At 29.3% G+C, this 27494-nt stretch overlaps 3 protein-coding genes across 4 annotated transcripts; 2 read left to right on the top strand and 1 right to left on the bottom strand.

Annotated features, from left to right (window-relative positions):
• Positions 1-1118: 1118 nt before the first annotated feature.
• On the top strand, positions 1119-2600 carry LOC110604717. The gene is made up of 2 exons (XM_021742997.2): positions 1119-1635; positions 2269-2600. The coding sequence occupies exons 1-2, from the start codon at positions 1234-1236 to the stop codon at positions 2425-2427; spliced, it is 561 nt and encodes a 186-aa protein (XP_021598689.1). The 5' UTR covers positions 1119-1233; the 3' UTR covers positions 2428-2600.
• A 795-nt stretch (positions 2601-3395) lies between these two features.
• On the bottom strand, positions 3396-13755 carry LOC110605177 (golgin candidate 6). Its single transcript, XM_021743544.2, has 19 exons — positions 13546-13755; positions 13201-13253; positions 11491-11618; positions 11352-11404; positions 10606-10752; positions 10427-10500; positions 10266-10335; positions 9929-9982; positions 9709-9804; positions 8878-8928; positions 8720-8806; positions 8477-8584; positions 8311-8382; positions 7832-8017; positions 6748-6851; positions 6572-6620; positions 6324-6389; positions 4848-5612; positions 3396-4112 (listed from the first exon to the last, which is right to left on the bottom strand). The coding sequence occupies exons 1-19, from the start codon at positions 13567-13569 to the stop codon at positions 3567-3569; spliced, it is 2733 nt and encodes a 910-aa protein (XP_021599236.1). The 5' UTR covers positions 13570-13755; the 3' UTR covers positions 3396-3566.
• A 9772-nt stretch (positions 13756-23527) lies between these two features.
• Positions 23528-26494, top strand: LOC110605511. 2 transcript variants are annotated; one of them, XM_021744123.2, is made up of 2 exons: positions 23528-24069; positions 24881-26494. In XM_021744123.2, the coding sequence occupies exons 1-2, from the start codon at positions 24007-24009 to the stop codon at positions 25976-25978; spliced, it is 1161 nt and encodes a 386-aa protein (XP_021599815.1). In that variant the 5' UTR covers positions 23528-24006; the 3' UTR covers positions 25979-26494. The 2 variants fall into 2 exon arrangements, with proteins under 2 accessions (XP_021599815.1, XP_021599814.1); XM_021744122.2 differs by having other exon boundaries at positions 23532-24069; positions 24878-26494.
• The last annotated feature ends 1000 nt before the right edge of the window (positions 26495-27494 follow it).

Here is a 27494-nt window from a genome sequence, read left to right on the forward strand (position 1 = left end):
CTTGACAAAGTGATGGGTGCCCATTTGAAAGTCACCAACACTTCTTCAATGTATAAATGGAAAATTTACTATTTAAACTTTAAAATACGAAAAAAAACCGTGAATTAGTTTTTTAATTTTAAAAAATATTTTAAAAATAATATTTTAAAAAATTTATAAATTAATTTCTCTATTTAATTTTAACCATTAAATATATAAAAAAATTTAAAATATTTTTAGCAAAAACATTAACTTAATAAATATTTTTTACAAATTTAAGAGATATATTAATAAATTAATATATTTTTAAAATTAATGGATAGGTTAATTAATAAATTTTTTAAAATATTTTAATATATTTTTTAAAATTAAAAAATTAATTAATAATATAAAAATTAAATAATAATTTTTTATATATAAATACACTACATTCTTTAGAATTCTTTGATTTGGCTGCCAGTGCAGCGATCATTCTAAAATAGGACTCCACCACGTAATTAATAATCATTAATACATGTAATGATTATTTAATCCTTTTATTTTTTAAATATACTCCATAGAGTTTTTTTTCCTACTCTTTTAAATAATTAATTAATTGATCTTTTTGTCTATTTAAGACAATAATATATACGTAATGATGATAATATTTGTGTTTAATTAGTATATATAATTTTAAAATATAATTATTTAATAGGTGTAATTTTAAAATTTAATTATTATTTATCATTAATAATAAAATCTAAATAATTAATGCTCTAAAAAGGTTTTTTAAAAATAAAAAAAAATTAAATAGCTACTTTTGATAAATAATCTGAAAGTATATTGTGAATTTAGTATTTTTCGAAAATCCCACACAATATATATATATATTTTTTTTATAAGCTCAAATCAGGTATAATTTTTTAAAAAATTATAATTTGTATAAAATACCATTAAATGATCATGTCTTTTTTACACATTAATATTTAATAAGAGCATATATATGAAAAATAAAATTCTCTAAAATTACGGTTATCGCGGGATAGAAGTGATACTTTTCAAAAATTAGAGGGGCTATGTAATTAATTTTACTAAATTATATGGATTAAATAATAATTTTTTAAAGTATAAAATATAGCCACACGCCCAGTCGATGCTAGCTTCGTTGGCTCCTTTCCCTTTCGTCTCCAAAATATTTGAAAATTTCAGTTTGTGCATTTTTCAAAATTTGGAGGGTCTCTCTCTCTTCACTTCAAACTTTCGCGCTCCAAGCTTATGGACTCTGTGCCCATGGTTTCTGGAGCTGAGGAGGGGGAGGACTGGGAGCTCCGCCATGACGATGACGGCTTCACCTACAAGATCCTCAAGCGCCGTCGCCTTCTAGACCCACCTGACGCAGCTCAACCTTCTCACTCGGACCCCATTGTCGAGGAGAGGCATCGGAGACAACGGAAGAGAAAGATCCTTTTGAAATTAAAAAGTCAGTACCAAAAAGAGATCGACCTGTGGGAACTTTTGTCGAGCACCTTGCGTGCAATGGAAGAGAAAGCGAATCAACAGCTTGAATTGCAAACACGTCAGCAAGAAGTGCGAGAAACGACGTCGTCTTCTTTGGAATCGCCTTCGACGACCATGGAGGGACCTTCTACGTCACTAATTGATAAACTCCTTTCTCAGGTAATTTGGGTTTATTGCAAATTTTGACAAACTGTTCTGAAATGTTTAGTTTTAGATATTTGTGCTTTGATGTTTCATTATTACTTGAAAAAAAGATGTGCTGAACTGTTAGTGCCTAACATGACAAACCGGAATACTTGAACGAAGCTTTCACTTATTTTTAGATTCTGTTTCAATTCTGCTTGCTTTAGTTGGATTTTTAACGTGGAGTTGATTGTGAAGCAATCACGTATTATGGACTTAAAAGATTGGGTTTTTGTGGGAGGGTGTCGCTTCTTGTGAATTTATTGTGTATATGCTTATCGTTGGTTCATTCAGCAAGACATTGGGCTTGTAAAAGTTTGGGACTTTAGATCTGGAAGTTGAAAGTTCCTTAGAAGTTTGAGAACATACATGTGCTACTAGAAATGCTATTGATAAAAATTGATGCTTTTTCAGTAAGAATAAAGTGATCATTCTGAATTTCATTGTTTTTTCAGAAATTGAATTGCAATCACTTTGCCTTGACTTTTGCCTTGACTTTAATATATAAGTTTCTTTTGGCCTTGCGGAATTGTAAATCATACACAACATGGCGCTTTGGTTGAAAGTATAGTTTTGAATTCTATTTTGATTCTATGATTCTCAATGCAGGCAGAGGAACAAGAAGCAGCAATCAATGATATGTCATACTTATGTGATATAGCAGAAGCAATGTGCAATGCTCAACAGGAGTTGTTAGCACAATCATTTATCGATCTCCCAATTTGGTCTTCACCTCGTAAGCTTATGGCATCACTTTGTGATGAGTAAGCTTGTTAGGAATAATTATCATCTCATCTCTCGAAGGAAACATGTAAAGTCGTGTCTTGCAATAGTTTAATTCTTATGTAGCTGAATAGTGATGTGAATGCTTGTAGAAGATTTAATTGTAATCTGTTCTGTTGTAGATTTCCTTTTTTGAATGAAGGTTCAAAGTTCTTATATTTTCTCATTTTTTTTAAAGAAGTTATGCAATTGGGCTAAACATAGGTTGAGAAAGGGGAAGCTGACTGAGGACAGTGAGAAATGTGTTTTAGAGGAACTCCAAGAATTATTCTTTAGCTTGAACTTGTCTATCCGTTACATTGTTATCTTTTCTTCACTTTTCGCAGCAGTTTACAGGGGTGTAGAGAAGATCTATGAAAGATGGTTACATTGCATAGTTGGGAGAGGAGGATTATGAAGAGGCTATGCTACTATATTTTCTACTAGGCATATAAAAGGTAGAAGGATGGTTGTTTGTTCTCGCTTCTCGTGAGCATATTGACACTACCCTTACAATTGTGAAACTGAGGTCTCACTATGGGCAGCTTCTGTTTTGACTACACAGTGCTATTCCTTTGATGATTTATTTTTCAGTCTAGAATGATAACGGTAGTTTCCTCAGTCACGTTTGGGTATGGGTCGAGTATTAGTCTGAACTGCTAGCTGTTTCTAAGTCGTAAGCCTCAGTTACCTATTGGCGAGTAAGTAAATACCTCAAAAGGTCCAAAGAATGACCTAATTCCAGCAGGAACAAGTGAAATGGTGAGAAGCGATTGCTTTGCTTCAAACAACGGGAATCAATTTACCTTAACTTTGGGTCCTGGATTCCACCAACAAAATTCCAATAACCTTATAGACCAAGTGTGACCGAGTGATTATCTGCCTATATTTTTTGCACGTCTTAGTCTCAAACTCCAGCAGTGCAAACCTTTGTAAAAGGGAGAATTCTTAATCAAAGCATAAATTAAATCCAATTGCACAAGAACCGTTAAATTCACAGTTCAAATTATCACAAAAGACAAGTAGATTTACAGTTCCAATTATGACAATAGAATAACTCAGTAACCTGTACAATTCACCCAGAAATGTACAAAGCCAGTGTCAATAGAAGAGAAGACTTCAAACCATTATGAATAAGTGCTTCATCAGTCTTCATCCTCCTCGTCATCTTCAGGTAGTCCCATGTCATCTCCGATACCCTCAAGCAGTTTATCTACATCCTCCCCTAGCTCCAATAGCCTTGCACTCAGCTTTTCCACCTTGTTCTGTTCTTGCCCAAGGCACACTAGCAAATCATTCAGTTCTGCTTCACTCTCTTTCTGCGCTTCTTCCCTAGCTTCTTCTTTTATTGCTTCAATATCTGGAACTGCCGATACTCCACCCTTCTTCAAAGCTTTCACCTCCTTTTCTAGATGGAAGTTGGCCTGTTCAAGGCTGTTGTAAGCATCAGCCAGACTCTTTAGGTCGGACTCCATCTTCCCAGCTAAATTCTGATACATGGATGCCTCAGATTCAATTTTGGCCTTTTCTGCTTTGAGCATCTCTATCCTTTGAGAAGCTTCCTGAAGATCTCTTCTGAGTGTCTCTGCTTGGACTCTCTCTGAGCCTCCACTTGCCTTTTGTTCATTTTGGGAAGAGCCACCTGTCTTGGCCAGTTCCTCTGCCAAAGTTGCATTCCTGCCTAGAAGATTCTGAGAGAAATCCAAACCATCAAAATCAATATATTTGCAGCTTAAAATTCTTCAGGCAAAGGTTGTAATAGCTAGCCTGTCTTAAGGCACACTAGAACAAAAGGTTAAATGACATAACATCTAAGATGACCAGCACAGAGCTGGTAGCAAACTATGATTCAGGTGACAGTTCCAATAAAAGCCAACTCTAAAATTGCATATGAAATATATTGATAAAATATAGAATCATAAACAACCCAGGAACAAAATGCATTGCATATGAAATATATTGATAAAATAGAGAATAATAAACAACCAAGGAACAAAAAGACATTCTGTTTTGTTCTGCAAAACAGGTTGTGACCCATGTAAGCACATGTCCAATTCAATAAACCAACATAAACACAGTGCGGAGTGGGGACTCAGCACTTTTTCTTTCTGGGTTTTTTGCAGGCTTTATTTGTTTAATGCTTGATTATTATACAACCATGATTTTGAATGAGGAATCTCCCGTGAACAATTTCATCAAAAAGATGTAAGAGGCCTGGATTATCTCTTGTCAATTAACATTTCTTAAAGTTTTCATGTTGGGCCACTACCCACTACAGGAATATGAAGGTCTTGTAACTAATGACATGTTCCTATTTTTACTTCGAAAATGGAATACTGAGAACTAGACAAGGTATACTATCAAGCTTGAAAGCGCAAAAGTAATTACAAATAGTTTAGCACACAACTAGTAGATACAAAAAGCACCTGTATTTCAGAGCATTGCTTCTCCAAAAATGATTTCAGCCGCTTGATATAGTCTTTATCACTTTCTCCATTCTTTTGATCCATTTCAGCGGGCACAACTGCCACCTCACTTTTTGGATGACTGTATATATCTGCAATAGTTTCTCTGATGTCTTTCTCCACCCTCTTAACAAAGTTGACAAAAGAGCTGTCAAATATTGACGATAGAATAGGATGATCCTCCTTTTGATCAGAGGAATCCTGCTCATCAACATCGTCAATATCTGCCATGCTAGCTGCAGCAGATCTCATCAAACGTTTATGAGGCTCTACTTGCTTTTCAGAAGAGAAAATGAAGGTTTGCATCATTTCATCAAACTTAAGAAAATATGATGAGAGCCCAACTTTCTTACTTATGGCGTCAACTACAGTAAACGCATCTTTTCCCCTTTCACTTGATTTGTTGTAAATAACACACTCTCCCAATAGAACTGCTGCCAAGCCCCTTATGCAAACAGTTGCAGATGGATTTGACACCAACTCAAGAAGATAGGTTAGGTGGGGACGTGAATCCAGGAAGCACTGAACTGCAGAGGAGCAGTCAACCATCCAAGTGACCAGCAATTTCAAAATAATTGGTTGAACATATACTTTCCTCGTTGATCTTGACTTTCCATCTTTGTTTTTCATGCTGGAAGCAAGAGCCAAGTACTTCACCATGCGGTGCATTAGTGGCTCTGCAGCTCCTAGGGATGGCATAGGTGATTCAAGTTCAATTCGTAGAACCTGCAAACATTTTCCTAGTATTAGATAATCTTGAAAATGATGTGAGATTTTTCCTAGAGAAAAATCAGGTGCTCTAATTCTTCATCATTTTTAGTGGTAATTAAAAAAATTCAATACTGGAACAAAAGGAAGTTACCCTGTGGCATTTATATTGACAAACAGCATTTATAGATAAACTGATTGTCAACATACAATTACCTGTCACATGCCTATAAACAATTATAGCTGGTTTATATTCAAATCTTGTTACAAATGCAATTACCCGGTGGATGGTGATTGCATGCATAAATAGTCACCGAAAGAAATGAAAAGCTCTTGCAAGCATTTAAATGTCATATGACCATCTCTTATACCCGTTATCACAAACAGAATATAAATGTTTCAGGGATCTGTACGACATACTTGAGCAATGCAAACTATGCATCCATATAACATGGCAAAGAATATATATATATATAACTTTCATAGATATTGAAGATGGTAAATAGTAAAATAGATAAATGGCATGCAGAAAGAAGCAAAGCAGTACCAGTTGTAACAAGTTCAAATATTTGTTTCAAATAAAATATATTGAAACATATAACAAGACTATGAAAGATGAAATTTAAAAGATAGTACAACCTAATCCATAGTATTTGTTTCCCAACAATTTTAGAAACTAATCATCCTAATTCATCTACAATCAGAACAGAGACAAATGAGATGGCGTACCCTTTCCTTGCACTGGATATTGTCCTCAAGTACATGAGAAAGAACACTAGCGGCCCTGCAACAGGTCTGCACTTCAAATATAGTCATATTGTTCACGTGTGAAACACAAAGAAATAAATAATCTCAGGTTCTATTCAGTAAATGTTAACATTTACAAGTCATGGCAATTTTTTTATGAGAAAGCCCAACTATTTCAGTCTTTTTCTTTTCTCAAATCCAAATACTAATCTGAAATACAAAAACAGTACCTCAAGGTCCCCATCACTTTCACTCAAAGTAAGACCGTGTAACAGCATGCTGTCATATCACATAAAAAATTCAATTTACGCAATAAAACTTGGCATGTGAACAAGTAGAAAATAAACTAGTACATAAAAAACTATTGAAAAAATTCACTCATTAAATTCACTTGAAACATACAAACCTTCCAAATGACATGTTCACATCCTCCTCTATAGGAGCATGAGTCATTGAATGCGGTTGAGGAATTAATGTGGATGCCAACATCGCTTGACCATCAGAATTTCTCTGAACAGATATGAACATGTCCAATATTAGATTTTTGAAGTAGTTGATCACCACAAATGAAATACGTGAAACAAAGGGATACTAGCCTATTTCAGGTTTTACTCATTCAGAGACTGATGGGTTTAGTAGAATCAAGCGACTCTTTGACTGAAATCAAGCAAATATAGCTTTTGCACATTTTCACTAATCCATGAACCGTACAATTTGATTCCCCATCTTAGTGATTCAAATAACGGGTGAATCTCAAATGTACCTGAATCTTCACTAATAGTGAATTGGGTTAACTGATATGTATTGACCGATTTGGTCAATTCTTTTTCCGGAGGACTATTAGACCCTGTGCTTGAAAGTTTAAGATCTTCATTTTTACTAATAAAAAGGTGCACATAAAACCTTCTTTTAGCTATATTTCTTCAACCCGCCATTCTTTTCCCCCTCCCTCATCTTTCTTTTTCTTTTCTTAAGTTGCTTCTCTAATTATAGTTATCAAAATATGCATTTTATATTAATATATTACAACCTTTAAATTTAACCCATTATCCTTTTATTATTTAATTATTTGATGAAATTTTAATGAGCTTCAGAACATACACAATGATATCATTATCTACAATTCAACAATTCATAATTTAAAAATAAGACTATACAACATGATAAGAGTTTATTATTCTATTATAAATCACACTTCTAATTAGCTGAATGATAATTTTATATTTATCAAAACATGTTATTGTGATTTTCCTTTTTTTAACTTACATGTTATTGTGATTTTCCTTTTTTTAACTTACTTTATTACATATATCATTTTTAATTAATTTTGAGAATGTTTATTGAATCCTATGAAATGATTCGATTCTCCATTCACGAAATGAAGTTTTTTGATTCCCTAATCGAATCTCGGTTTGAAAACTCTGGGGTTAACACATTCAAAATTATACCAGCATAGAAACTGAGTTTAGATAGCAAATACATGAATTAACCTGACAAAAACTCTTAAAAACATGGTCAGCTGCCATGAACTCTTGCACACTGGATGTCCGCAAAATGATTCGAAGAATGGAATTCAGAGCAGGCTCCACTTGCGGCTCCTCACCCAGAAATTTGGTTGCAAGAGCATCAAGATTTTTGGGATGTCCAGCAATCAAATTACCAATACACCGCAACGCCTACAAAAGAAATTAATCTGAATGAATATAGGTTAACAATTAATCATGAAAATGGCATCTTAATTTAATCCCCCAAAAGAACTCAAAGAAATATAGACAAAGCTTCAAGAATAAGACTGATCAAGTTATTGATGAACTTTGAGAGTCTATTCCCATAAACCATAGGATGTGAAAAATCTGAACATTGACATTCTCCAAGTTTAAAGACTCTTCAAGTCTTCTTTAGATGGTTATAATTGCTGTTGCCAACCACTGGCAAAAATAAATAAGATGGTTCAAGAAAGATGTCTTACCCCGCATCGTACATCAATGGGAGCCCATTGGCTTTCAACACCCAGCATTAGAAGATAATCCAAAACCTTTTTCTACAAGACAATCCAACATACTTTAGGATTAAAAATCACTATTATATCCCCACCCCTAGGTTCTAAATAAAGCAGATATCATGTTGTAACAAACCTGAACCAGGACTGTTTTATTGGTCAGCTTGTTTGTGTCTTTTCCAGGCTCTGCGCCCCCCACCATTAACAAATTAATCGTTTCCAATGCACTGAGTAGATTGATTGTCTACTGGCATTTTTTTGTTATAGAAACAAAAATACATCAGAAAGACTTTTTTGATAGCAAGCTCAAATTTCTATAGCAAATCAAAATGTTAAATTAATGGAACAATTCAAAATTATGAACATTGGAGTATCTAACCTTCTGCTGGGTAAAACTGTAAGCACTTCCTCGTAGCTTCAAAATTGATATTAAGGCATCAAAGCCTACTGTCTCCCTCAGTAGTATCTAAACCAAAGAGTTCCATTAGCAGAAGGAAAAGAATGCATGCATAAACAATTAAGAAGGCATGCATATACCTGATTAGAAGCATTGTTACGGAGAAGATTGTTCAACAATTCAAGGCAGTCCTGGGTAGCAACGAACATAAAGGTATTTCAGCAATGAGTTTACAAATCCTCTACCACGGCAAAAGACAAATTGAATTTAACTTGAGGGCTGACAACAAAAGGCGCTTTCAGAAATGGACAATCCAAAGAAAGTTTCACTTCTACTGCATCTAAGGAGGAAAGAAAGTAGTAACAATAAAATATTTGGGCCAAATTGTAGCAAAAGATATTCTGAAAATATTCCCCCAATGAAGCTTGTTAGGGACATGGAAAAAAAATAGATGGGGTACACCTGTTCAATTTATGTAACCCGTTAAACAAAATATGCCAGTACAATATGCATTCTCAAAATGTTAGTACACATTCTCAAAATGTTAGTCATCATTTTCTAAAGCCGAATTTGTAAATTTGCAATAAAATTCAATATGCTCTATGTAAATGGAAATTCTCTTCGGTCCATTTCTAGACCAAATCAGTTGACAGATACAGGAATCAAGGCATATCATAGTTCTGACAGATGACACAATGACCAGCTGGCCCCAGGATTCAAAGCATTGGTCACAAACTTTTAAATATAAACAGCTGCCATAGTAATCACTTGCGCCAGTATTTGATGAATTTTGAACCTGGGAATAGGATTCCACTAGAAAAAGTATGCATTGGAATTTTATATTTCAGCAAAAATCTTCAAGAAGAACAAGAGTCGTGGAGAAGCATAGTTGTCAGGAGAAGTGATCAAGCAACAAACAAGCTGAAAAGGTTCATACATCTGCATTGTAAAATTGAGTGGAAGAGAATAACCTGCACAACAACGCCACCGTCTGAACCACCTTCCTCTTTGATGATGCTAAAAATCTTCTCGAATGCGCCCTCAAAGACCACAATTTTTTGAATCTCCTAAGATTATCAACTAATCCAGTTAGTAATTAGTAGGAATTTATTCATGCAGGCTCAATGCAGAAGAAAGGAAAGAGGGGAAAAAACAAAGATAAAAAGATGGTAAGGAAAAAAAAATTCTCACCTCAGCTTCTCTAGTCAGGTAAGTGAGAAGCAATAGGGCCTCATTTCGTATAACCTACAAAGTAAAACACGACAGTTTACTACAACAGAACAATGATTTATCAAATGAGTTAATGACACCAAACTCTAACTGTTAATTTGATATTTCCTATTTAGGATTTCATAAGACAAAAACTTGACACTTTCAATGATAAAATATTCATGAGTGGAACTGTGCAAAAGCATAAGACTGAATGGTGATTTTAAGTGCAAAAACTCAGAGGTTGTACTCTATCTCCATGAAGAAATCCTACAAGATTTCAATTAAGAAATTTGCATTCAATGAAAAGTTTTCATACCTCCCGATCCATAAGCATGTCCATGAGCCGAGTTATACCACGGGGAATGGTTAGAATGGCTTCCTGCAACCTGAAAAGGAACTCAAAATTTTCTTGCCAGAAAAACTAGGGAAATGAAATGGATATATTGTTAAAGGAAACTATTGCTAGTAACTTCATACCTGTTTGGAGAATTTGTGAGAAGCACAGTCAAAATTTGAAGAGTATAATATCGTACATAGAAATCCTCTTCTGACTGTAAATCGTTAAAATGAAACAATTACTAAACACGTTCTCTAGATAGATGCACAAAAGTCCAAGTTAAATATAGGTGCTTCAAATATGGAGGGAGAAATCTCACCAACAAGCTTAGGAGAAGGGAAATATTTTCTGCCTCTCGAGCAAGCAAATCAGTATTCATTAAAGCTGGTTGGACCTCATTCCCTGGCCCTTTTGCATGATCACTAGGTGTTAGAGCGCTCACAAGAGTTTCTAGGACACCTCGAATCTGCAGCATGTACAATCCTTTTCAGCAAATAATAAAGTTGGCTAGATAATTTATTTGCAATATATCCATTTATTTTATAGTAATTTTCCATAGATCAGTCTCATCCACATAGCAGATGATTCAGGAATTGAATCAAAGTGGCCTTTTTAACTCAATGGTAGAGTAACATCATGGTAAGGTGTAAGTCATCAGTTCAAATCCGATAAGGAGCTTTGGCCTTTTTCATAAAAGCCAGCAGTGGTATACTTATTTGAAGAAGGAATAGAAATATCTTTGATATATGCAATAAAAAAAAAAACTAAGAAACTCTATAATTAATTCTAAAATAAAAAATTAGAAATTTTTAAAAATTAACATTATAATGACTTTTTTTGTTGGGGGGGGGGGGGGGGGGGGGTTGACAAATATCAATAGAGAAGCCAAAACGAGTGACCTTATATGCAGAAGATATTCAGAGAGGAAGATAAAAGGGAAAGAGAGATCATTAGGATTTACAAGACTGAGGCCCAAACAATTTACAATTTGATGATTCTGTACACTTAAGAGGACAATGAAGGGGAAAAAATTTAAAACAAAAGAGAGAATAAAAGATTGGAAACCATTTCAACATCCTCTCTTTCTTCCTTTAAGACACCCATAAGTACCGGAAATCCTGCAAAAAGGAAATAAGCTTAGCAATAAATTTCAGGAATCAGGCAAACTAAACTTAGTTTACATAATTAGAAAAGAAGCACATACCCATAACACCAAATGCCATCTTCGCAGCATGACTTTCTGCCACAACAGACTGAAGCTCAGCCATGGCCGTCCTCCTGTCCTCTGCTAGAACACCATTGCTTATCCTGTCGAGCAACCGTTCAACATAGCTGTTCGTACAAGCCAACAAGAAGATTAGTGCTATTAAAATAATTGACAGATGAATATAATAAATAAATGCAAAATTCCGTTGACCAAAATGGAAATTAATACAAGCCTTGTGAACAATCAAGTAATTTATACCAACAAAGAACATAAGCTCCTATAAAAATTCATTAAAAACTAACATGAAACAGTAAAAGGGCAGCCATGGAGAAGACCAATGAAGAGAGCAGACATATATCTTCTAATATATATCAAGCAGAAAAGATTTTGAAGGGTTAAGTTTGCCTGCACCGGCAGCTGCATGCATAAACTGCAGTATACAGATTAATTTTCCACCAACAGTTTCCTGGATTATAATATGTGACCACCTACTGTATCTCTGCATGTGCGCTTGGAAGAGAAAATAAATTGAAGACATTGAAATGAAATCTAAAATTGGCAGTTAGAGTCTGTTCACTCGTGGAGAGCTGGTGTAGTTTTCCAGAAGAGTTTTCTGAAAAAACTGGAAAACAAAATTTCGTGTTCACTTACACCAATTTTCCCAAATGGAGAACTTAAAAAATAGTTTTCCATAATTTCCACTATTTTCCTTTATAACAAAAGTTTGTTTTCCAATTGAAAAACATTGATACTTCTATAACCAAAATTATAACATAACTTTTCATAATTAGAGCCAAATAATTATTAACAAAATATTTATTTAAATATATGAAAAAATAAATTTTATTATCATAAAAACATGAATAATACATTAAAAATTTTAAAAGTAACTAATATGATTTATTTTTTTAATTATGACAGATATGAACATTCTTTTTAAAAAAATTGAATAATAGAACTGTTCCATTGTTAAGAGGTGAATTTATTTTCCACATTTTTTCTTATTTTCTATGGAAAAGGAAAATTGGAGTTTTTTTTTTTTTTAAAGATAAAAAGACAGAAAATTGTTTTCTGCAAGTAAAGAAGCCATAGGTTCTCCAAGTCCACCAGGGGAGTTTCCTTTATCAGATAATTAAGCTGCAAACAACTAACTGATGGAGTATGATACACATATATGTACACCAGTCATGCCAAAGCTAATTCTAATGCCCAAACATTCATATGGCATTTTGAGGAACATTGATTTTTTTTTTATCTAAAGAAAAAAACAGTAAGTAGGTCCACATAGTCAACTCCAACTAATTGTTGATTGATACTAAGTCGAGTTGAAGCAATATAATTATTAATTTATTTTAGGTGTTATAAATAATTTGTATATTAAAATAGTTTCCATTAAAAGTCTCATAAAAATGATAAATTCAGAAGAAATTCATTGCCAGAACCTTAGCATGCAATTAAAAATAATATTAAATAATACAACCATTTTATAAGCCACTGGCTGCATCATTCCATTTAAGTTCTGACTTTCATTTGCTCTTTGTGACAAGGGAATAATTTCAAAGAAAATTCATTGTCCATTGTGATCACAACACCATATATGGACTACATTTCTCAATCCTAACTACCATAAACATGTATTGTTGTAGCTGCAGGGACGAATTCTTTAACCTCAAAAATGATAAAAAGTAAAATACAACAGCAATTTACCTATCTTCGTTGGAAGCAGAATTCTCGTTGCCAAAAACAAGCCCAACGACTCCCTGTCACCAATAATTTGTTACTTGGTCACACAGATATAATTGTGAAAACTATGAACTACAATCATGCTAAAAAAGTCCAAATGATCATAAATTGATCAACTCTAGAACGTGCATTGCGATTATAGTGCAACAAGAAGAAAAAGAAAAAACAGGATCATACACCATCAAAAGAAATCGAATTCCAGAAAGAATAAGAAAAAAAGTAACATAAACCATAAAATATAATTTGCATCGATCATTTACCACTGGGAATCAAAACGAGATTGAGATTGAATGTTAGAGAGATGATCACCTTGTAGCGAGAAGCCAAATCCATCTTTGCTAGCTGAGCTTTAACAGCGGCAGAATACCTAGAAAAAAATCTGATAGAAATTAAACAAAATTCAGAATTGTGGATGATTAGGGCTTTAGCTGAACTAAATTCTTTTATTAGAATTTAAGATCCCCAATGATGGTCGAGAACGTTAAAAATAATTCCTCGCGAGAGAGACACAAGGAGAGAGGGGAGGGTAGACACGAGCTTCTTTTTGACAGGAAAAAGTAGCAACATCTGGCTGGAGCTGGGCTTCAAAGGATTTGGGCCTTAAGCCCACAGTACCAAGACCCATCATCCAGTTTTTTTTGGTGCAAGTTTACTTCTCGGAGAGTCTACCGTATCAAACTGAATTAATTTAAATTTTTAATTTAATTTTTTATATGTATTCTAATTTTTTAAAAAATGTATTTATTTTGATTTAATTTAATTTTAATAAAAAAATTAAAAATTAAAATATTTATTTATTAATACTATATTATTTATTAAAAAATTATTATTTAATCTTTATATATTATCATTATTAATAATTTTTAAAAATTTATTGGAATATTTTTTTTAATTCAGTACTGTTTATTTCTACTATTAAAAATACAATAACATATCAAATAAATTTTTTAAATACAAATTATTTTTTATAAACAAACAGAATCTTATCTAAGAAAAGAGTTTCTAATTGAAATTTTTGTTTTACAAAAATCATGTTTAGAAATAGATGCTTTCGGTTTCTATTAATCTAAGGCATTAAAAATAAAAATTATTTATAAATTATTTATCTTAAATCATTTAAAAATAAAAAATAAATAATAATTAAAAATAAATTGCTATAAAGAAATATTATTAAAAATACAAATAATAACATTACAAATAAATTGGTAATAAAAAATCATCACTATATCACAATAAAAATACTAAAAATATATTATTAATATAAAAGTAAATTAAAACAAATATCAATATAAAAATATTAAAAACAAGATACCAATAAAAATAAATTTTCTTAAATTATAAAGAGTACTAAAATTAAATTTGAAGAAATAGTTATAAAAAAAAAGAAAGATAAAAGAGAAATGAAATGAAAGACGAAAGGAAGAAAAAAGGAAAAAGATAGATGAGAGAAAAAAAAAAAAAAAAGAGATATAAATTGTAGAAAGGAAAATAAATAAAAATGAGAGTGAAGGAATGAAAATAAATATAAGAAAGACTAAAATGAGAGAAAAGATAATGAAAAAAGAGCGTCTTTTCATTTATAGAAAACTGGAGCAATTTTTTAAAAAAATTTCTTAAAAAATTGGAAAATATATTTTTATTTTGAAGCAATTATAAAATTGAATTTTTATATTTCACATGAGCCAGTTTCCAAGTTGAAAATTGGAAAATATTTTTTCAGTTTTGTAACATTTAACTAAAATTTTTGAAAAAATATATATATATATTCTACTGTTTTCTTTTATAATAAAAATTATGTTTTCCAATTGTAATTCAAAAAGTATCTTATAATATTTTTTATAATTCAGGTTCAATAATTATGTTAGAAAAATATTTAAAGTATTTATATCATTATAAAATAAATTATCAAACAATTTTAATTAGAATCATAGTTTGAAATATCTTTTTAATCCAATCTTTAGTATTCAAATTCAATTTTTTTTTAAATAAAATTAAGAAAATAAAATATAAAATTTCTCATATTTACTAAAATGTATTTATCATCAGATTAAATCTGTGAATATAAATTTCTGCTCTTTTTAATCTGCTTTTAAATTTATCTCCAACTTTTTATAAGGAGATTAGCAATAAAATTTTATTCGATTTCAGAATTCTGTCGCTAATTGCTTTTAATCTATTGTCGAATTTAGAAAACAAATTTAATTTCTCTTGCATTGTAACTTTCTTGCAATTTAGATATACATGTAATTTATTTGTAAATTGTTATTATTTTAATAATTTTTGTGATGTATTAAAGGGTCTTATATTATGCATCCTTAAAGAGCTGCTCTCCATCTAAAAAAAAAGTAATTAATATCTAATAATTGTAAATATAAAAATTACATTAAATAATAGTAAGAGTATTATTTGATTTAAATTAAAAAAATTAATTAATTTAAAATTTTAAAATATAATTAATAATATATGTAATTAATTTTTATAATTATTATAAAAAAGTAAAAACGTTTTTATTGAATATTTTTTAAAAAATTATTTTATTTAATTTATCAAGTATAGACTGAATTGCACGTATGTCCATTTCCGCATAGATGGCTCCTAGGGAAGCATCGTGCAGGAGAGAAAGGAAATGCTAAAAGCCAAAAAGACAAATAGGCCCTGACAAGTTTGTCAGATGACAGGTAGCAGACCTAGGCATCAAGAGGACAAAATAGTCCCAAAAGTCTGCAACCGTTGAGCGGGAAGCTCACGTTCTACTTCGGTGACCAATCCAAACAAAAATTACCAGATCAGATCAACAAACCTTTCCAAATTTCCAACTTCAATTTGCATTTCGGTAACAACTTTTATTCCATGAATTTCATTTTTAAGAAAAATTGTCATTTATAATATATTTTAAAATATTTATTCAATGTATGTATATATATTTATTAAAATATTTCACTACTTAAATTTAAAAAAATACAGTTAATATAGTTTGGTCTATTAGTCAAAGACATTACTTCTATGTTTATTTAAGCTTGAGTCTATATATTCCAAAACGATTTTTTCTCTTTAATTTTTTTTTTTAGAGAAATAATTCTTTTTTATTTTAAGAGAAAGTCTTTGCTCGTAAAAATTTCTTTCTTGTACGAAACACTCTCTTTTATTTGAAAACACTCTTTTTTATTTGGTGTGTGGATAGTTTTTGCCACTTTTGAGTGGAGATGTATATACATATTTGTGTTTTTCTAATATTTTTATTTTATTATTATTGAGTCTCTTTTGTAGCAGGAAGTGCCGCACCGGTGAAAGGTTCATCTTTTTCTATTATCTCTTTTGTTTTTTTTTAATGACCGGCTCTAATTAGGGGAGAGCATTTGGTCGGTTCGATTCAAAATTGAACCGAACCGAATAAATCAAAAATTGAAATTTTAGTGTTTATAAAAATCAAACCGAATTGATTTTGGTTAGAAACGAATCGAATCGAACCGATCTGATTCGGTTCGATTCGGTTCGGTTCGATTTGATCGGTTTTGATTTTTATTTTGATTTTATTTTTTACACTTTATTTTAAAATATTTTAAAATTTAATTGAAATATTTTAATTTTAATATGATTTAATTTCTTTATATTATTGAAAAAACATATTATTATCACTAATCGGTTCGGTTCGGTTTTTTTAATTTTTTTCTGATCAAAACCAAACCGAAATAACCGAAATTTCTGAAATTAAAAACCAAACCAAACCGAAATATATGAACTAAATTTTTAAATCGATTCGGTTCGATCGATTTTTTCTATTTGAACCGAATACTGCTCACCCCTAACTCTAATTGGTTAGAGGATTAAGTTTAATAATAGATATCTCTTGGGGTTAATACCTGACTTTTGTGTCTCCATGGATCCTCAAAGAGTATATATGCTCAAAAGAGTTTTGTCTATTACTTTTTGTATGGTTATACTTTTATCGTTTGATTCATTTTTACCCTTTAAATCTATACTTTCGTGATCTTAATTTTCTTTTAGTGTTTTTTCTCTCTTTTAATATTACCATTTAAACTTTTCTTTCTTAGAGTAGTCATACTTTGCATTCTAATGATATTTTTTGGTTTATAGAGTTTAATAGAGCTTAGAAGGATGGGAAATTTGTTTACTTTATTTGGGTTTTCATCCTCTTACTGTGAGCAAAAGAGTTAAAAGATCAACGAGGATGGAAGTGTCTTCTTCACATCCTTCTTCACTTTTAGTCTTTTGGTTGAACTTTGGGCTTATTGCTTTTTGAATTCTAGTTTCTTAAGATTTAGAAGCCTCTTAGACCTTGTAACTACTTGTTGTATTTTTTAGGCATAGTCTTAATGATTTTTTTTTTTTAAGAAAAAATTATGTATCCCCAATCCGTAATATATATTTACTAAAAAAAGTTAAATATTAAACTAAAATTTATAAATTTTTTTACAATTTTAGTATTTATTTATTTATGAAAAATAATTTATATTTAAAAAATATTTTTTTTGAAAGATATTTTTCATAAAAAATATTCGCTAGTAAGATTTTTAAAAGCCGAATTTTTTTAAAAAATAAGTTATTTTTTTATTAATTAATTTTTTAAATATCTAAATATATAAATTATTTTCTTAAAAAATATTTTTTTCTGAAATAAACGGAGCTTTACAATAGAAAATTTCCTCTTAATTTTTTCTAAATTATTTCTAAATAGAAAATTTATTTGTGGATGCATGCTTTCACACAAAAATTGTTGGATTAATAATGTATTTCTGTCTATCAAGTTTTAAAAGTACTAATATACTTTTAAAGAAAAACTCAGACAAGTCAATGCATGAAATTCATTTCTCCATTCTCTTAATATCTTATTAAAAAGAAGCTCTTTTGAAAGGGAAAAAAATTGTCTGAGCTTGAAAAGTATGCCAAATGCTTTAATGAGTTTTGTACGAGATTGGAAAAAACCAAACAAAAAACAAATCCAGAATTCCCTTCTGAACTTTCTAGGAAGCTGCCTTGGAGCATCACTGTTTTGCCATTTTTGATATGCCAAATGCTTGCGAGCTTTGATGTTTATTTTCTTTTGTCATTCACCCAATTGTTTCTTTCAATTAAAAAGCTATACAATTTTTCTCTTAAAAAAAGTCCCTTTACTTTATAACATCGCCAAAAGGCTAAATTTTAATAATTAAATTAATTAATAATCAATTAATTTTATTCTTATCATTAGAGTTTTAATTGAATTAATAAATTTTAATTCATTAATATTATAGTCGTTTTCAAAATTAAAAATTTTTAAATTTGAACTGGAGTCTGATCTATTTTACATAAAAAAATTTAATATATAAAGGCTGAAAGCTATGATGTCAAATGTGTTATGTCTTTGTAATCCACTCCGTTTATTAATACAGAGTTAGTTTGTCATTATTAAGAATTAATTAATGAGTTCAATTGAGTCTGTCTAATGAGCATTTGCCATTGCAAATTGACAAATATCATAAGTCAAGAGAAGTGAGGATTCCAAGCACAAATGGACTGAGCTATCAATGGGCTACTCCATCACTTTTTATTATTAAATTAATTAAGAAAAAAAAAAATCAATACTGCAAATACCCATCACAAGAATATTTAATATTTATACCTCTATCTCACTCTTTCTTTATCTCATAATTTTTATTTATTTTATTTTTTTTATAAATATTAAAAATATATTTTTTAATTATATCCCTTTTACATATATTAAATTTTATTAAATATTAATTTTTTTTAAAAATAAAGTAATATTATAATAATTCATTTATATATTACTGTAATTTTAAAAAAAATTAAATAATAATTTTAAAACGATAAAAAAATAAAAATTATAAGACAGAGTTCTTTTTTTTATAATACTTAAATTAAATCTCAATCCTTTTATATAATTCCTCTCACATATCCTATTAATATATTTTTTTTAAGTCAGGTGTATGGAGTTTGATAAATACTTTATATTATTTTTTTAATAAAAATAATTAATTACTATTAATATTATTACATTTTAAGATTTATATAAAATTCAAATTATTGCTACCATATTGTTGAAGTAACCGTTGAAAATTATTGTGAAAAAATTTTAAATTTTTTATTATATATAATAATATATTTTAATAAATAATTTATTTTATATTTAATAAAATTATAATTTTAGATTATAAAAAAAATTATAATTTTATTATAATAACATGAATAAATATAATAATTTTTAAATTATTAAAATTAATTTATAATTACAGCTTAAATACATACCAACCGCTATAAATATTTTCATGGTAGCAAGACAAATGTCAAAGTCTTTACACCCAATGAATCTTAGCATGTGAAATTTCCTCCACTAATTGCTTCAAGCCAGCAGGACACAATAGACTGATTCCTTATATTGCCTCTAAATATTTAGGTTTCATTTTAAATAAGAAAGTAATATTTTTTTTATTTCTGTCTCACAATAATCGTTATTTTTAGAGATTTTTTTAAAATTATATATTATTTTGAAATTTTTAAAATACTATTAATTATTAATTTTCATATATTTTTTATAAATTTTTAAATTATTTAATATTAATATATAAAAATATGACCATTTAAAAGGTATTTTAAATAAATAAATTATTTTAATTTTTTAAAATTAATTTTATTAATTTAAATGTATAAATATATATTATGGGTTTGATTTTGAATGATTGTAAATTTTTATTTTTATTAGACTTTATAACTGATATTTTTATTAGATGGATTCATCGTCATCCACTTTAGCTACTCGTACTTTAACTAGATAATTTATTAATAAAATTTTATTAACACAATTCGTAATTATGAAGCGGATGTAATACTTATTATTAAATAATATATAATGTGAAATAAATAAACTTTAATTAGATAATTAATACAAACTGATTTATTTATTAAATTATTAATAGTAGTATTTATTTTTAGTTCCTTAGAGATAAAAATATAAATTGTTATTTTTAATAATTATTTAGTAATACTAAAAGCGGTTGAAATTAGAGAAATAGATAGACTAGGAGGAAATTAAAAAAAAATATATATTTTAGAATAAAAAATTATGTAATTTAATCAGTTTCATTTTTTTTAATATGTATTTATAATTATTACTATTATATTTTTATTAATAATAATCTCTTATAATATTATAAAATATTTATTAAAAAGTGTGAAATGATAAATTTAGTTTAAATAAAAAAAATACTGAAATAAAAATGAATTAATTAATAATAAATTCAATAAAATATTTTATTTTTATAACTTAAAATAAAAAATAAATATATAACTTGAAATTTTTATGTTAGTTTTCACTGATATTTTTTTTTATGTGATATTTTGTCTTCTGGTTTTATTTCAGATATTTTTCCACTTAAAATTTTGCGGCTTAGTTTGGGTGTGTGCAGGTAGCCAATTGGTTATTGATTAGTTTGATCTTAACATGTTAAGTTTTTTTTTTTTTTTTAATTTTATTAATAGAAGTTTATTTTAAAAGATAAATTAAATCAATAATATGTAAAAAAGTTTGAAATATTTCACTTATTGCTGATTATCTTTAAATTTTATTAATTGTATTTTATAAAATAAAAAATCAATCAATTTATAAAAATTGATATTATAATCAATAAAATTTAAAATACAATAAATAATATATGTGATAAATTTTAATTTTTTTATAAATAATTAGTGATATAGTTGATGTGTATTTAATTATTGTAATTTTTATAAATTTAAGTATTTAAAGTATTTAACAGAGTAATCTACTTTATATGTGAATATAAATATTTAAAAAAACTATTCCTTATTAGCAATTCAAATTTTGGTTCTAAATTTCTTAATGAGTTCGAAATTCAATTTAAAAAATTAAATTAAAATTCATTAGATAAACTATCTAGTAGATATTATATAATTAATAATTTTTATAAATTAATAACATATTAGATTATATTAAAGTTAATAACGTATTAACGTAATATATTTCATAAACAAATCGTTAAATAAAGTTAATAAATCTTAATAATTTATTACTCAACAAGTAGATAATTAATATATTCCTTTTATAAAAATACATTAAGATAAAATAGTTAAATAACTAAATTTAAATAATAATTAGTATTATATGGTAGTTTAGAGTTGATAGTGAGATGTCATCAAAAGACAAGAGTATATGATAAATATTTAATAAATTAATATGCGATTCTATTTATAGAAAAAAAAAATTTGCGCAAGTATAGTGCTCGAAATCGAGAGAAAATAAGACCTGAATTTTTTAGATCAATTTCAAATTGAATAGACTTATCCTCTCAAATTTAATAAATTTTCTTAATATTTATAATTACGAAATTACCGACTAATTAGTCAATAAAGATCTCTTATAAACAAGTCAGTCATATCTAGCAATCAATTAGCTATTAAAAATTCTTCATTGATGAATCGGTCATATTATCGTTGAATTATCAAGAAATATTATTTTTATTTTTATTTTTTTTATGATATAGAAAGAGAATAATTATGGAAAAAATATAGGTTATTTTATTATATAATTAATTTTAAATTTTAAATATTATATTTATTTTTTTTAATTTATTAATTTAAATATTAGACTTATTACAAAAATATATATACACTATTATTTTATATAATTATTTTTAAATTTTAAATATTATATTTATTATTTTTTTAATTTAATTATTAAAATAACAGTTATGAACACTGATCACCTAACGTTCTTTATTTTATAGATAAATCAATCACAAAACTGTATTTCCACGTCTTATCAATTTAGTTTTTACAAAATCAATAATAAAATATAATATATTATTTAATTGTTACAGACTTTGTTTTTCTATCTTTATGAGCTCCGGGTCGTTCAACACAATTTAGCTAGATTGAGTAGACTTCTTCTTCTACTTTGTTTTCTTTTCAATTTTTTTTTTATTTTTAATTTTAATTTTTATTATAATTTGATCAAAAGATTGAATAGAGTTCTAAGTCAAGCCCTTCTCTCTTTTTATGGGCCACGGACTATATAACACAAATTATAATTAAATTTCACCACTTAAATTATATTAAATTATTAAAATTTCTATTTAATTCTATTATTGTTTTAGAAATTAATTAATTTTTTAGGTTGCAATTCTTTTTCTTAAACAAACTTCAAATAAATGTCTTTTAAGATATAATTTAGGGCTACTAATTTAAATATAAACATAAATTTATGACTACTAATTATATATATATAATTATTAGACATAACTTAATTAATTTTACATAAATATCAGTTTAGATAATTAATTAGTAATTATGAAGTCCATTTTCTTATCAGATAATGCTTAAATTAATGACATCATTTTAAATAAGTTACTTTATTTATTTATTTAGTCTAGGAGTCAATGGCCAAGCTCCTCAATAACTCCCTCTAATTTTTCCTATCTAAAGTTTTTATCTTAAAAAATGTTTGCATTTAAGGATATTTTCAATTTACAAATAAATAGAAAATTTTTGTTTACTAAATTATCACATAATTATTTTATTAGTTTTATAATTTTTTTTATTTAAAGTGTAGACAGTATCTTACTTTTTAGATATTTTTAATAAAATAATTATTTAATAAACTATATCTATTAGGAAAAGAATTTAAAGTAATGTTCATTTTTATTTTTATATATTTTAAGTATTTTTATTTAATTGATAATTATATATTTAATTTAAAATAATTAATTTTGTATATATTTATGAAAGAATTTATTTAAATTTTATATCATCTAATTAATATTTTTTATATTATAGCTATTCATAGTAATATTATCTAGATTTATTTTAAAAATAGTAGGTTAAATAACAGAGTTACCACTGAAATGAAAAATTAATTTTTAATTATTTATTTCATTCCTATAAAAAATAAATCTTTTGATTTTGGATTTAACACAAAAAACAAAATGCTTGACCGCGTCGAAACGACCGTGTATTGACCGTCTTAACCCAAATTTAAATAACTAATCTACCTAAAATACCCTTCATATCTAGAATCCTTAACAAGGACGCAAGGGCAAACTAGTAAATGCAGGAAATCGAAACGGCTTGTTGTAATATGCTAACAACTGCCCCCGGGAAATTGCCAGATCATCAAAAAAATCATTGTTGGAGACGCACAGTTGAATTGAACCCACTCACATAGTAATCTCCGTGTGAAAATAATCTCAGCCGTAAGATCAACGATTGTGGAATATTATGCTAATCTACCGGTGATGAGGAGCGTGGCATGATTTTTTTGAGATGAGAAGGAACTAATGTGCAGAAATAATGGAATTTATGAGGGTAAACTACTATATTTGTGAGTGGTTTGTCCGTGTCCATGTCTCTCTCTCTATATATATGGGGAAATTTTTTTTCTCGGAAAATATAGAGTTTTTATCCGGTGATTGAGCGTCATACAAAAGTTTGTAAACCTCCAAACGGCTATACAAGCCACACAGAGAGGGAGGGAAAGGGAGAGAAATAGGGATTGTTTGGGATTTTGCGGGATTACAGTTGCCGGATTTTTCTATTGGGAGTTTTAGGTTGGGAGGGTGCTGATTGAAGAGGACAGAACAAAAGTTTTTGATTTGGGTTCTGAGTTATCTCTTTCTCTCTCAATTTTGTTTTGAGGGAGAGGGGGTTAATCAGAGGATTTGGTTGAGCATTTGTGTCTTTTTTTTGGTCAATTTTATAGAGTGGTATTAGAATTTGATTCTAGAAATTTTTGTGTTAGTAATCATGTCTGATGGGTATTACAGTTCGAAGAAGACTGATGATATATGTGAAGATGTTTGTGGGAAGGTAATTTTTTTTTATTTTATTTTTCCCATGGATATTGGCTCTGTTTCGAGTTTGACGTTAATGAGTGTCTTGTGCTTTTATCTGTCTTGAATTAACGTTCAATGGATTTTTTTTTTTTTGAAAAAAGCTTCAAAAATGTGAAATTGTGGTCATTGCTTTTATGTTTTCTTAAACTCTCGAAGTTGGCTGATAGATTTATTTTTTGAATTCTTCAGATGAATGAACTTTTTATATGGTTCTGTGTTCTTTATTATTCTTGTTTCTTCCCCTTCTTTTCCCCTTTTTCTCCTCTTAATGCTTTCCCAGATTTTTAGTTTCAATAAGTTTTGATGTCACAGTGCACTAGAAAGGAATATGAAATGGATTTTTTTTTTGCCTTTGGACGTGATGTTTGTTTTGCACATGAATTGTTTACAGGTTGAAATTTAAGATGTGAACATATTATTATTTAGATTGCTGGGTATTATTTGCCTTTTTTATTTGGGCAACATGTCTTTCTTGGAGGAGGAATATTGAGACAATCTTTTGAGAGTCAATGAAAATTGCTTAGATATACGTCTCTACGTGTTTCCCATTAAATTTTTGTTCTTTTTTTTCGTCTCTTTTCTTTTCTTTCTTGTCCATAGATTATGTTGTTTCATTTGGAACAAGCTGAACCAGGATACTGGGGCATTGAATTGCATTATTAAGATATGGTGCTTTGGTACAATCTGCATGTTGTCGCTAAGCACATTTAGGGATATGTTTGTTTTGCTGCAAAGGATTTTGATATTATATGGTGGCTTAGGATTTTTTCCCTGATTTGCAGCAGGACTCCCGTGTAGCTTTGAGCATGTCAAGACTGAAGTGTATTTTGCGAGGACTGGATTTGAAGACGTATATATTCTTGTTTGTGGTTGTTCCACTAGGAGTTTTTGGATTGTATTTGCATGGTCAGAAGATCTCCTATTTTCTCAGACCATTATGGGAATCTCCTCCAAAGCCTTTCCATATAATTCCTCACTACTATCACGAGAATGCTTCAATGGAGACGCTTTGCAGGCTTCACGGATGGGGGATTCGTGAATCACCAAGACGTGTTTTTGATGCAGTTCTATTCAGTAATGAAGTAGATATTCTTACAATTCGATGGAAGGAATTGTATCCTTACATAACCCAGTTTGTACTTCTTGAATCAAACTCAACATTTACTGGCCTACCCAAACCATTAGTCTTTGCTAGTAATCGGGATAAGTTCAAATTTATAGAGTCCCGTTTGACTTATGGAACTATTGGGGGGAGATTTAGGAAAGGGGAAAACCCCTTTGTGGAAGAGGCCTATCAGCGCGTAGCACTGGACCAGCTTATTAGAATAGCTGGTATAGAAAATGATGACTTGTTGATAATGTCTGATGTTGATGAGATCCCAAGTGCCCACACAATTAATCTCTTGAGGTGGTGTGATAATATCCCACCTATCCTTCATCTTCAGCTGAGAAATTACTTGTACTCTTTTGAGTATTATGTGGATAATAAGAGCTGGCGGGCTTCAATTCACAACTACCACGTTGGGAAAACTAGATATGCACATTATCGGCAGGCTGATATCCTCTTGTCAGATGCAGGTTGGCATTGCAGCTTTTGTTTCCGCTACATTAGTGACTTCATATTTAAGATGAAAGCTTACAGCCATTATGATCGGGTTAGATTTCCGCATTACTTGAACCCCAAAAGGATTCAGGATGTGATCTGTAAGGGGGCTAACCTATTTGATATGCTTCCTGAGGAATATACATTTAAGGAGATCATAGGGAAATTGGGTCCTATTCCTCATTCTTACTCAGCAGTTCACCTTCCTTCGTATTTATTGAATAATGCTGATAAGTACAAATATCTCTTGCCTGGTAACTGCCAGCGAGAACGTGGCTGAACTGCTGAAGTTCATGGAAGACAAGACACATTTAGAAAATGTTGGAGGTGCTCATTGTTCTTTACAGCAAAAATAGCTTGTACTAGACACTCGATGGTGATGTGGGTATCGGTGCAGCTGTACCTTTTATCCAACCGATCCATGTCATTCTTTAGAGAGATGTTGGGATAAGTTTGATGGGTTCTTGGAAATATAATGGAAATAGTGCAATCTTTTTTCTGGTCTTGGATTTCTTCCATTTGAGAGGCAGTTTTTGCCGGTGGTAACTTGTTGTGAGAGAAGACTAGCTCTTTATGGCTTTGGTAAACATGCATGCCACCATCTTGTTGGTCCAGCATCCCCCCCTGAATTTCATAGAGTAAAATGACATTTTCCCAGGTTTTTTCCGTGATGGGAATTTTGAATTTTCATTAATTTATTATATACCTAGCTCATTACTATTTCTTTTATTGTCTGATTTCTGTTGATGCTTCCATTGATTAAATTTCTGATTTAGTCATTTTAGACACCATTGCAGATCAAGAAGTCATATTTAACATTGCTGCTCTATCTCCCATCTTTCTTTTTCTTATTTTTCTCATTCTCTCTCTTTTTGTCATGTTTTATTTAATGGAATCCACTGTTCTGTCTGGAGAAAACTTTACTTTTAAATATGACCATTTATCCTAAATAGATTACCTTTTTGCTTCTCATATCTGGTTGACTTTGTAAATTTGTGGAACACAGTTGATCAGGTCTCTTTCATATATTAACAAAATATTTTTCTGAAACTTATGTTGGGGAAATTTCTCAAATTTGATAGGAGTTTTTTGTTTTTTCTTTCCCCACAAATTCTTCCTACTCTGAGTTGACTTGGAATAGTAGACTTGAACCTTTAAAAGATATTTGTTTGAGTCAACAACTGTGGGAAACAATTGGTGGATGTGTTCTTCTCATGTTTAATCAGGAAGTGGCTTTTGTGCAACTTTGATGTCAAGGATTAGTGATGATGTTGAGTAGCCCACTAAAAAACATAAATAATAGAGCATATATGAAAGAAAGATTCCTACTCTGTAATTGCCATATCATCAATTTGAAGTCTCTGTTTGAGTATGTGTTTGCCTGGTACTGTTTCCAACTTGGGTAATCACCATTGTCTTATTATTAAATATCTATATTCAGAACTCTGCATCCACCTTCTAATAAATATAACTTAAGACTTAGACCTAGTTTCTGCTGCTTCATCTTCTTCCATATTTATTTTAAAAGAATCTTATCTCCATTTTTTGACGGATATAAAACGTATTTTTCATTAAAAAACAGAAAATATTGAGAAAATACATGCTATTTTCTTAAAATCTCTTCTTTTTCCTTGAAAAAAATGAAGCCCTAATCTTGTGAATGTTGGGGATGATTTGGTAAAGCTTGTGTTTTGTGAAATGGGGCTATTGTGGAAGTGTCTTGAAGCAACAATAGAAAAGGACCTAGAAGTTTCATGTTTATAATGGAAATTTTGAATTTTTTTTTTTAATTTAAA

Source organism: Manihot esculenta, chromosome 17 (assembly GCF_001659605.2).
Source record: "Manihot esculenta cultivar AM560-2 chromosome 17, M.esculenta_v8, whole genome shotgun sequence".
Lineage (NCBI taxonomy): Eukaryota > Viridiplantae > Streptophyta > Magnoliopsida > Malpighiales > Euphorbiaceae > Manihot > Manihot esculenta.